This window comes from Rhincodon typus, chromosome 24 (genome assembly GCF_021869965.1).
Source record: "Rhincodon typus isolate 14 chromosome 24, sRhiTyp1.1, whole genome shotgun sequence".
NCBI lineage: Eukaryota > Metazoa > Chordata > Chondrichthyes > Orectolobiformes > Rhincodontidae > Rhincodon > Rhincodon typus.
This window is the reverse complement of record NC_063355.1, coordinates 371,183-381,999: the sequence shown is the minus strand read 5'-3', so window position 1 is coordinate 381,999 and position 10,817 is coordinate 371,183. Positions and strand designations below refer to the sequence as shown.

General features: G+C 42.1%; 2 protein-coding genes across 3 annotated transcripts in view; both read left to right on the top strand.

Annotated features, from left to right (window-relative positions):
- Nucleotides 1-10,817, top strand: part of pik3ip1 (phosphoinositide-3-kinase interacting protein 1) — a 74,347-nt gene that overhangs the window by 472 nt on the left and 63,058 nt on the right. The window lies entirely within an intron of this gene.
- LOC109920940 (integral membrane protein DGCR2/IDD-like) lies at nt 1,054-9,696 on the top strand. Its single transcript, XM_048611290.1, has 3 exons — nt 1,054-1,377; nt 4,460-4,699; nt 5,420-9,696. The coding sequence occupies exons 1-3, from the start codon at nt 1,335-1,337 to the stop codon at nt 5,632-5,634; spliced, it is 498 nt and encodes a 165-aa protein (XP_048467247.1). The 5' UTR covers nt 1,054-1,334; the 3' UTR covers nt 5,635-9,696.

Below are 10,817 nucleotides of genomic sequence, written 5' to 3'. Positions count from 1 at the left end.
TGTGTGTGTGTGTGTGTGTGTGTGTGTGTGTGTGTGTGTGTGTGTGTGTGAGAGAGAGAGAGAGAGAGAGAAAACAACCTCAGCCCGTGTATTCTCTCTCTATAGTTAATTGCTCCCATCCCCAGCAACATCTTGGTGAGTCTTCTTGCCCTGTCTCGATGTACAGCATGTAAACATACCCTTCGGTCCAACTCGTCCATGCTGGCCAGATATCCTAAATTAATCTAGTCCCATTTGCCAGCATTTGGCCTATATCCCTCTAAACCCTTACTATTCATATACACATCCAGATGCCTTTTCAATGTTGTAATTTTACCCACCTCTACCACATCTTTTGGCAGTTCATTCCATACATGCACCACCCTCTGTGTGAAAACGTTGCCCCTTAGGTCCCTTTTAATTCTTTCCCCTCTGAACTTAAACTTACGCCCTCTAGTTTTGGACTCCCCTATCCTGGGGAAACGACCTTGACTATTCACCCTATCCCCTGCTGCTCATGATTTTCTCAACCTGTCTAAGGTCACCTCAGCCTCTGACGTTCCAAGGAAATTTACCCCAAGCTATTCAGCCTCTCCCTATTGCTTGAACCTTTCAGTCCTAGCAACATCCTTTTAAACAGATTTCTGAAGAAGTGTCTAGACCTGAAACGTCAACTTTCCTGCTCCTGTGATGCTGCTTGGCCTGTTGTGTTCATCCAGCTCTACACCTTGTTGTCTAACATCCTTGTAAGTCTTTTCTGAACCATTTCAAGTTTCACGACATCCTTCCTATAACTGGAAGACCAGAATTGCACGCAGTATTCCAGAAATGGCCTAACCAATGTCCTGTACAGCTGCAACATGACTTCCCAACTCCTATACTCAATGCACTGGCTAATAAAGGCAAGCGTACCAAATGCCTTCTTCACCACCCTGTATACGTGCGACTCCACTTTCAGGGAACTATGAACCTGCACTCCAAGGTCTCTTTTGTTCAGCAATACTCCCAGGACTTTACCATGAAGTGTATAAGTCCTGCTCTGATTTGCGCCACCCAAATGTAGTACCTCACATTTATCTAGATTAAACTCATCGTCCCATCAGATCACGTTTCCATTGTACAGTTGGTTCCGCTATAACGCATGTTCCGTCAATGCGAATTGGTTGTAACATGATTGACAAATAGGGGACTGCTATTTCTAAAACGCGAACTTGTGTTGGCTATAATGCGATCCCATCAGTGCGTGGGTGTACGCATCAACATGTGATGGTTTCATGGGCTTTGTCATGAATACGTACAATGTTAGTGCCGAAAGAATCTCCGTGAGGGCTTTGTCGTGAAGTGCTTTCTGTGAGATGTACAGTGCAAACCCCTCCCCCATCAAGATATTTTTTCAAGGTAAAGTGTTAAATTTGCTTTTATCTCATTATTAGATATGAATTAAACATTTGTGTTCGACTTTTGAACAATTTTTTTTTTGGCAGTCTGCCCCAACCCCACTTTTCCCATAGGCCCCATCCCCACTTTTCCCATAGGCCCCATTATTTCTACAGTGCGGTTTTCTATCACGCAAAGTCACACAGGAACACAACTATCGCGTTATACCAGAACCACGCTGTACTCTGAGATGACCTTCTTCACTATCCACTACACCATCAATTTTGGTGTCATCTGCAAACTTATTAACCATATTTCCAATATTTGCATTCAAATCATTTATATAAATGACGACAAAAAGCTGTGGATCCCAGCACGGATCCTCACAGCACACTGCTGATCTCAGGCCTCCACTGCTGAAAGCAACCCACCACCAGCACCACCACCATCACCACCACCACCCTCTGTTTCCTACCTTCCAGCCAATTTTGTATCCAAATGGCCAGTTCTCTCTGTTCCATTTGTTCTAACCTTCTCAACCAGTTTACCACGTGGAACCTTGCCAACTGACTTAATAAAGTCCATACAGACAACATCCACCACTCTGCCTTCGTCAATCCTCTTCATCACTTCTTCAGAAAAAAACTCAATCAAATTAGTGAGACGCAATTTCAGATTAAAGGATTGTACTAGTTCTGTTGTTCAGATGGTAAAGAGAGCTAAAATGAAGATGAAAATCACTGAGACTGGGACTAATTGGCATCTGCCCTAAGCAAGTAAAACAGGGAGTCTGTCTTTTGGACAAACATGGGAGGGCCTGAAAGGAAAGGTGAAGAGGTGTAACTGAATGAGGTGCTCAAAAAGAGGAGGAAGTATCTGGGAAGTTGAGGTTGACACAGTGGTGTGAGGGGACAGCCTGTGAACCAGGTTTTGGGCAAATCTTGATGGCTAAGCAGTCATCAATAATAGGTTTGCAGTTGGTGATTCATGGTGTTCAAGGTGGGTGATGGGTGAGATGACTAGGTCGTGAAGGAAACTGTTGAAGCTTGACCATAGCGCGCACACTAGGCAGGAGGGTTGGTGTCAGAGTAAGATCAGGATTGCCCTTACCACCATATTCCTTTCTAAATTACTTCTGAAACATCTTGTTTCTGTTAGAAACAGATGGATAGTGTTTCAAATAACATGCAAATGTGCAATGCTCAGAAACATCAGCTCCCTGTTAGCACTTCCAACCATTCCTGGTATGTTCCACGTTGCTCACTATTCCCCACTAGGTTTCTTCCCATTTCTGCATGTCTCATTCCAAGCAAAGATGAATCAAGTTAACATTCAGCCAATGTGACGCCACTGTTTAAAAAAGGAAGTAGACAAAAAGCAGGTAACTATAGGCCTGTTAGCTTAACTTTGGCAGTGGGGAAAATTCTTGAATCTATCATTAAGAAAGAAATAGCGAGACATCTGGATATAAGCTGTCCCATTGGGAACACCCAGCATGGGTTCATGAAGGGTAGGTCATGTTTAACTAATTTGATGGAATTCTTTGAGGACATTACTTGCATGGTGGACAATGGGGAACCTGTGGATGTGGTGTATCTGGATTTCCAGAAGGCATTTGACAAGGTGCCACACCAAAGGCTGCTACATAAGATAAAGTAGCATGGTATTACAGGTAATGTACTGACATGGATAGAGGATTGGTTGACCAGTAGAAAGCAAAGAGTAGGGGTAAATGGGTGTTTTTCTGGTTGGCGATCAGTGGCTAGTGGTGTGCCTCAGGGATCAGTGTTGGGACCGCAATTGTTTACAATTTACATAGATGATTTGGAGTTGGGGAGTAGGTGTGGTGTGTCAAAATTTGCAGATGACACTAAGGTGAGTGGTAGAGCAAAATGTGCAGAAGACGCTAAAAGTCTGCAGAGGGATGTGGATAGTCTAAGTGAGTGGACAAAGGTCTGGCAGATGGAGTACAATGTTGATAAGTGTGAGGTCATCCATTTTGGTAGTAATAACAGCAAAATGGACTATGTTTTAAATGGTAAAAAATTGCAGCACACTGCTGTGCAGAGGGACTTGCGTGTCCTTGTGCATGAATCGCTAAAAGTAGGATTGCAGGTGCAGCAGGTAATTAAAAAGGCAAATGGAATTTTGTCTGCCATTGCTAGAGGGATGAAGTTTAAAAGCAGGGAGGCTATGCTGCAGCTTTATAGGGTCCTGGTGAGGCCACACCTGGAGTACTGTGTGCAGTTTTGGTCTCCATACTTGAGAAGAGATATACTAGCACTGGAGGGGGTGCAGAGGAGATTCACTCAGTCGATTCCAGAGTTGAGAGGGTTGAATTATGAGGAGAGACTGAGTAGACTGGGATTATACTTACTGGAATTCAGAAGAATGAGGGGAGATCTTATAGATCTTATGAAGGGTATAGATAAGGTGGAAGCAGGGATGTTGTTTCCGCTAGCAGGTGAAACTAGGACTAGGTGGCATCGCCTCATAATAAAGGGAAGCAGATGTAGTACTGAGGTCAGGAGGAACTTCTTCACCCAAAGGGCTGTGAATCTGTGGAATTCCCTGCCCAGTGAAGCGGTTGAAGCTACCTCGCTGAATGTGTTTAAGGCAAGGCTAGATAAATTTTTGAACAGTAAAGGAATTAAGGGTTATGGTGAGTGGGCGGGTAAGTGGAGCTGAGTCTCAAAAAGATCAGCCGTGATCTCATTGAATGGTGGGGCAGGCTCGAGGGGCCGGATGGCCTACTCCTGCTCCTAGTTCTTACGTTCTTATACTCTTGAATTAATGCAATAACATCTATGACAAGGAGAGGCAGAGCTTTCTGCTGAAACATGTACTTGACTCTTAAGATGAAAGGAAAATATTATTGATTGAACTGGAAAGGTGCTGAACTGTTCCTCTTTCCACAGACGCTGCTTGACCTGTGAAGTGTTTCTGTTGTTCCCTGTCCTTTTAATAGTTTTAGAGTTCTGGTGTTCACAGCATGTCATCAGCTTTCCAACTCAGTTCATAAGTTCGCAGTCAATGAGGCCATTCTTACCTGTGAGCTGTCACTAATGTGTTTGGAATTAACTTTCTGCTTCTTTTTTCACAGTGCATCACTTTAATCTGGCCCGGAGTAGAATGCCAGGCTTCGATTATGGCCCAGATAGTCTTGGATCAGGATTAACCCCTCTACATCTTTCTGACGATGGTGAGGGAGGAGCATTCCACTTCCATGACCCCCCACCACCATACACAGCTTATAAATACCCTGACATACAACATCCTGATGACCCACCACCTCCGTATGAAGCATCCATCAGTCCAGGCAGCATGCTGTGTGTCAATCAAGGTGTGTCCCCTCAAATGTCATTATAATACCATTTTAAGGGTTTGTAATCAGTATGCCCATTGATGGCTCCATGATCTGTAAAGAATGGCAGGAAAGGTAAATGTGACCCCCCTAGACAGAGATTGGATAATAAAAGATCTGGGCACTGAGCAGGAGAGCACAATTAAGGGTGTGATATTCAAGGCTGTGAGGAGGACTGTGTGTAGGATATTAGAGATATAACGAGTGAATTGATATATGGATGGGTTGCTAAAGGATATGGGGAGTGAGAGATGGGAATTAAATTAGATGATGTGGGGTGAGCAGGTAGTGAGTTAGAGAATGGACCATTTTGTGGGGATCAGCAATTGTTGGATATTTGATGGTCTGTTTCTGTCTTTGAATCTTGTACAATGAAGAAAAGGCTACCACTACCAGATAACCTGAAAAAAAACAGAATTACAAAGTACTTGGCAAAGAAAAAATTACAGTTCGGGTCAGATCATGTCAGTCATCAATTGATGCCCTGTTTTGTATTTCTTTGCTGCCCTCAGTGGGTGCTCCCATTATTCTGTGCTGGTGCTTGTTCCGATCCTCCTTTGCTGGATATCAGCCAATGATGGTAATTTGATAAACCATTCAGAATTTGATGCATGGGTAACCCTCAGCAGCTTCAAGCAGCTATTTTCAATTACATTTTATTGTCTGGTACAATACAGAAATTTTGCTTTTTACTTTTAGACAGTGCTTCTGGACAGACGATGGAGCCGAGCAGCCAGCGACCTATGGCAGAGGGTGCTGCTGGAGATCAGGTGAATGCCACAAACTTTACTCTACCAGCTGTGACAGAGGAACTGGAAGATTCAGCTGACAGCAGTACCTTGCTCGTGCCATGTGACACATGCTCAGAGAGTGAAGCACTAAGCAGTCACCCCTCAATAAACACTGTTGTATAAATGGGATGGGTCTATTACTGTTTTTTGGAGTAAAAGCAAATGTTTGCAAAGTGCTGTACAGGCAAACACTAGTCTGATGACTATAAAAGGCTTAGTTCAGGTCTTCAGCAGTAGATTTCCTGTTTCAATGAGTGCGTTAATCCTCTGTGTATATATTGATGGTGGAATGCAGCACCTTTCCCTGGAGACAGGTGCAGTAGGACTTTAGGAAGCTAATGGGCAGCTGGGTTTGTGTTTTTTTTAATATAGATTTTGAGCTTCAAGTTGAGAGGCTGGAACAGCCTTGAGTTGGTGGTTTTGCATGCTGAATATATACTGGCATCTCAAAGCTCTTATAACCGGGTCTTGCAAACTGGCAACAGATGGGGCCAATCATCAGAAAGAGCTTTGTGATATTTCTAGGCAAACAGAAGTGCACTTATTGTCGCCATTCTGTTCTGTGATTGGGATACAGCAGTGATGGAAGTGGGCTGTACAGTAAGATGAATGGTATTTGGAGAATGCATGTTGCAGAGACTGTTTACAAGGTCTTAGTGCTCGGGGGGTGGGGTGGGAGGTGCAGGCTGGGTGTTACTAATCCTTTGGGTGTTTTGAGGCAGTAGTAATGTGGAGGTGGAGTCAGTGCACTAGAGAAGGGGGTTACAGTCTCTCTCAAGCTGTAAGAATGGCTACAATCTCTCCCAGATTAGGGGGGTTTGCAGGCCGAATCAGGGTCTCATGGGCGCAAGAGGTTACTGGCTTTTTTGGTTTGGGACCAGTGTTAACAGATCCACTTGGACAGAGGGTGAGGGTCTGAATTTGCAGATATTATCCAGTAGTGCAAGGCTCAGTGTATTTTTTTGCCAGTACAGTGGCAGTAGCAGCAGTTAGTTAACTGGAAGGAGGCTGTGCTCCAATCTCAGGCTGTTGATTAAGGCACAAGAGGTCCTATGCTCCCAGCCCAGGGGGACCAAATGGCAGGACGGGAATGCATCCTGCGAAGCGTAGGGTTAGAGTCTGAGAGCATATTACCACACTCTGTGCTCCCTTTCCTACTCACTCCGCTGCAGATTTTTAATATCATGTTCATTTCTATTCGAGAATACCAATTGATGTATTGATAAGTGGAGTTAATATTGATCAATAAGTTGATCATTATTACTGATGCAGTTTTGATTGAAATTGATATGAACAGTGATTTTGCGGTCAATATTGATCACCCATATTGATGTGGTTGATTGATATCAGTCAATGTTGATCCTTGATGTTGATGTGGTTCATATTGATGAATGATATTTTTGTCTTTTGGGGGGACATTTAGGGGGCAGTGACATGTATCATAGGTTTAGATTGATTATGGAAAAAAGCAAGGAACATTCCAGGGTAAGAATAATTACTGGGGGAAAGCCAATTTCAAGGATCTGACTCCGATAAATTGAAATCAGAGTTTGGCAGGCAAATAGTGACTAAATAATGAGCTGCTTTTAAAGAAGGGTTTGTCTGAGCACAGTTGAGGCATACACTCAAAGAGGAAAGATAAAGCAAATAAATCCAGAGTTCCCAAATGACAAAAGAGATACAATTTAAGATGTAGAGGCGAAAGTGTGCCTCTGGCCCACATCAGGTGGACAGTACAACTGAGAACCAGGCCTGAGTATAGAAGGTTTAGAGGGGAAGTGGAAGAAAAAGCAAAGAAATTATATATTTAAAAAAACTGGCAGCTAGTATACAAGGAAATCCCAAAGTCTTCTAAAGGCACAGTAAAATGGTGGAATGGAGTGAGGCCTATTAGGGACCAAAAAGGGGACATAGCCAGGGCATTAATGCTTTGCATCTCAAGGAGGAAGATGCTGTGCAGCCACCATGAAAGAAGGCAGACTTCACATACTTGAAGGGCCTAAAACTGATGATGAGTTGGATAGGCTGTTTCTACTTACTACACATGAGGCACCAGAACAGGATGAGATGCATCCAAAGAGAGTGGAACTTGAGGCACCGGCCATTATTATAATTCTTCCTTCGAATCAGTGATGGTGCCAATGGGACTGGAGAATTGCAAATCTTAAACCTTTGTTCATAAAAGGTTGTTCAAGATAAGCCAGGCAATTACAGGCCAGTCAGTTTAACCTTTGATAGGAAATCTTCTAAGTTTAGATTGATTAATCCACATTTGTCCAAGTCACTATTAATTTTAACTGAGCTCATCTTGTTTAACTAACTTGCTGGAGCTTTTCGAAGGAACAAATTTGATGAACTCAATGCTGTTGATGTGTGCATGAACTCAAGAAAGACATTTGATACAGTGAGGTACAACAGATTTGTTATAGCTTATGGAATAAGAAGGACTGTAGCAACACATGAAATTGGCTGAGTGACAGGAAACAAAACTTTGATGTTTTTGGACTGGAGAGAGGTTAGTAGTGGAGATCAACAGAGGTCAATGTCAGGATCCTTGATGTTCCTTATATATATGAATAATCTAGACATTGGTTTACAAGGCACAATTTCAAAATTTGTGGATGATGTAAAACTTGAAAGCATTGTGAACTGTGAGAATGATGATATTGATTTTAAGGATCATTGTCAGCTTGGTGGAATTGGCAGCCAAGGTTTAATGCAAGCAGAGTGAAGTGATGTATTTTGGTTGGAAAAGCAGAGGGAGACAAAGGGTGTAATTTTAAAGGAGATACAAGAGCATTGTGTAAATGTGCGTAAATCATTGACGGTAGCAGGATTAGGTTGAGAGTGGTTAATGAAGCCTGCAGTATTTCAGGGTATATTAATAGGGGTAAAGAGTACAAGAGCAGGGAGGTTATGTTGAACATTTACACAATGCTGCTTTGGCCTTAACTGGAGTATTGGCTTTAGTTCTGGGCACTGCACTTTAAGAAGGCACTTGACAAGGTGTAGAGAAGATTCATGAGATTGGTTCCAAGGATGAAGAGTTTCAGTTACTTGTATATATTGGAGCGGTTCAGATAGTTCTCTGCAAAAAGAAAAACATTGAAAGGAAATTTGCTAGTGTTCACAATCATGGGGCTGGACAGAGTTGATAGGGAGAAACTGTTCCTATTGGTAGAAGGATCAAGAACGGCACAGATTTAAAACAAGTAGTGACAACATGGAATAAGAAGTTCCTGTGGCAAGTGGAATGCACTTCTTGAGCGTGTGGTGGAGGCAGGTTCAGTAGAGGTACTTGGTGAGGCGATGGCCTTAATGGTATTATTGCTGAAATGTTAACCCAGAGACCCAGATAATGTTCTGGGGACTTGGGTTGGAATCCTGCCACAGCAGATGATGGAATTTGAATTCCATAAAATGTCTGGAATTAATCTAATGATGATTATGATTGTTTCATAATCAATTATTGTTGATTGTTGCAAAAACCCATCTGGTTCACTAATGCCCTTTAGGGAAGGAAACTGCCATCCTTACCTGCTCTGGCTTGCATGTGACTCCAGACACACAGCAATGTGGTTGACTGTTAACTGCCCTCTGGGCAACTAGGGATGGGCAATAACTGCTCCGTGGTCAGGGACGCCCTCATCCCATGAATGAATAAACTTGAGAGAATTGAAGGGCACTTTGTAAACTCTTTCTTTGGAGAGCTGTAACAGACAAGACTATCTGAAGAATATCTCAACCACACATTGGTCACAGCACAGAAAAAGCCATTGTGGCTGATTGATATTGATCAGTGATATTGGCCTTCACATTTACGTGGAAAAATGTCCATCCAGATGGAGAGTTTAGAAATTGTGCACCACCTTTCTATTGTCTAGCCACAATTTCTGCCCTTGGAACTCAATTCACATAACCAGGTGCATGCACGCACAAAACTATTCAAATACTGCAATTACCAGATGTTTGTATTTAGTTTGTCTGTAATTGATCTTACTGTGGCAGTGGAAAGTTTTTGACATTTGGTGAAATATTATGTAGAAATTAAATTTGATACTGCTAATAGGTCCATGCGTGTTCAGGAGTTTTTCATTTTTCACTTTTATGGCAGCACATTCAAGTTTTCATGTTGCTGTTCATTCATTGAAATGCCAAATAAATTCTAAAGTGGAGGTAACTTCAGTGCTGTTTTCTTTAATTGTGTCAAGAATAGAATGCATGTGTTCCCTTTTCCTGCCCAAAATCAGTGTACTTTTTGCAATAGATGTGTCTTTTCTTACCCTTGAATATTAACCCCAAAGATTTTGAATGTTTAAAAAAAATTTTTCTCAAATTTACAGAAATGAAAATATGAGCATTATCCAATCACACTTGATCTCTCTTGCACCTGCATGCACTAGTTACAGGGAAAAGTATGCTTTTACAGCTTATGGTTAGCTCATAGTTGTACATAGTTATACATAAAATAAAACAGAGTTCCAGCATCTGCAATTGTGAAACAAAAACAAATTGCAGGTGAAACTCAGCAGGTCTGGTGACCTCTGTGGAGAGAAAGCAGAGTTAATGTTTAGAATCCTGTGACCCTTCTTCAGAACTTGGAACTTGCTAGTTCAAAAGAAAGGACCTAAAATGTTTTCTGAAGAAGGGTCCAGACCCGAAACGTCTGCTTTCATGCTCCTCTGATGCTGCCTGGCCTGCTGTGTTCATCCAGCTCTACACCTTGTTACCTAAAATGTTAGCTCTGTTTCCTCTCCATCATGGTGAACTCTGATATACAATATCTGCTCTTACTTGTGGATAATCATTTCATTGCTTGGATTGTTTGGTTGCTTTGATTTTGAAGAAAAGTCTTGTAAGCAAAGGATTCTCAACAGGAGGGTGAGTATTCTTGAAAATGAATTTCTAGCAGCTTGGTTCTCCAGTGAACTTGAAGTTGGAACAGGCTGGAAAATTTGCTATTTTGGGATCTCCCACTTAAATAATGCCTTGGCTACTTGAATTATTTGCAGCTACTTTGGCTTTAGAATTAACTGCAATCAACTTCTGGCTGTTCTTTTAAAAGTAGAAAAAACATGACTCCGTTTTTTTTTAACGAGTTTGAAGTTCTTTTCCAAATAAAAGAATGTTGTTTATGGTTTAACACTTTTTCAATGAAGGGGACATCAGGTTACAACGGGACAGATATTGGGTCCTTTCACTTCAATCTGCCACCCGTTGAGTTTAAGTGTTCCTTTTAGTCCAGAACATGTCTCGGACAGGCAAGCTGGAAATTGTATCGTCCTTTTGGTCCATCCTTAAACAAA

Excerpts from the sequence above, each read along its gene's own strand:
- LOC109920940 (XM_048611290.1), top strand. The coding sequence starts at position 1,335 with ATGTACAGTGCAAACCCCTCCCCCATCAAGATATTTTTTCAAG. Across the intron at positions 1,378-4,459 it reads CATCAAGATATTTTTTCAAG|TGCATCACTTTAATCTGGCC; the intron begins GTAAAGTGTTAA and ends CTTTTTTCACAG. Across the intron at positions 4,700-5,419 it reads CATGCTGTGTGTCAATCAAG|ACAGTGCTTCTGGACAGACG; the intron begins GTGTGTCCCCTC and ends TTTTACTTTTAG.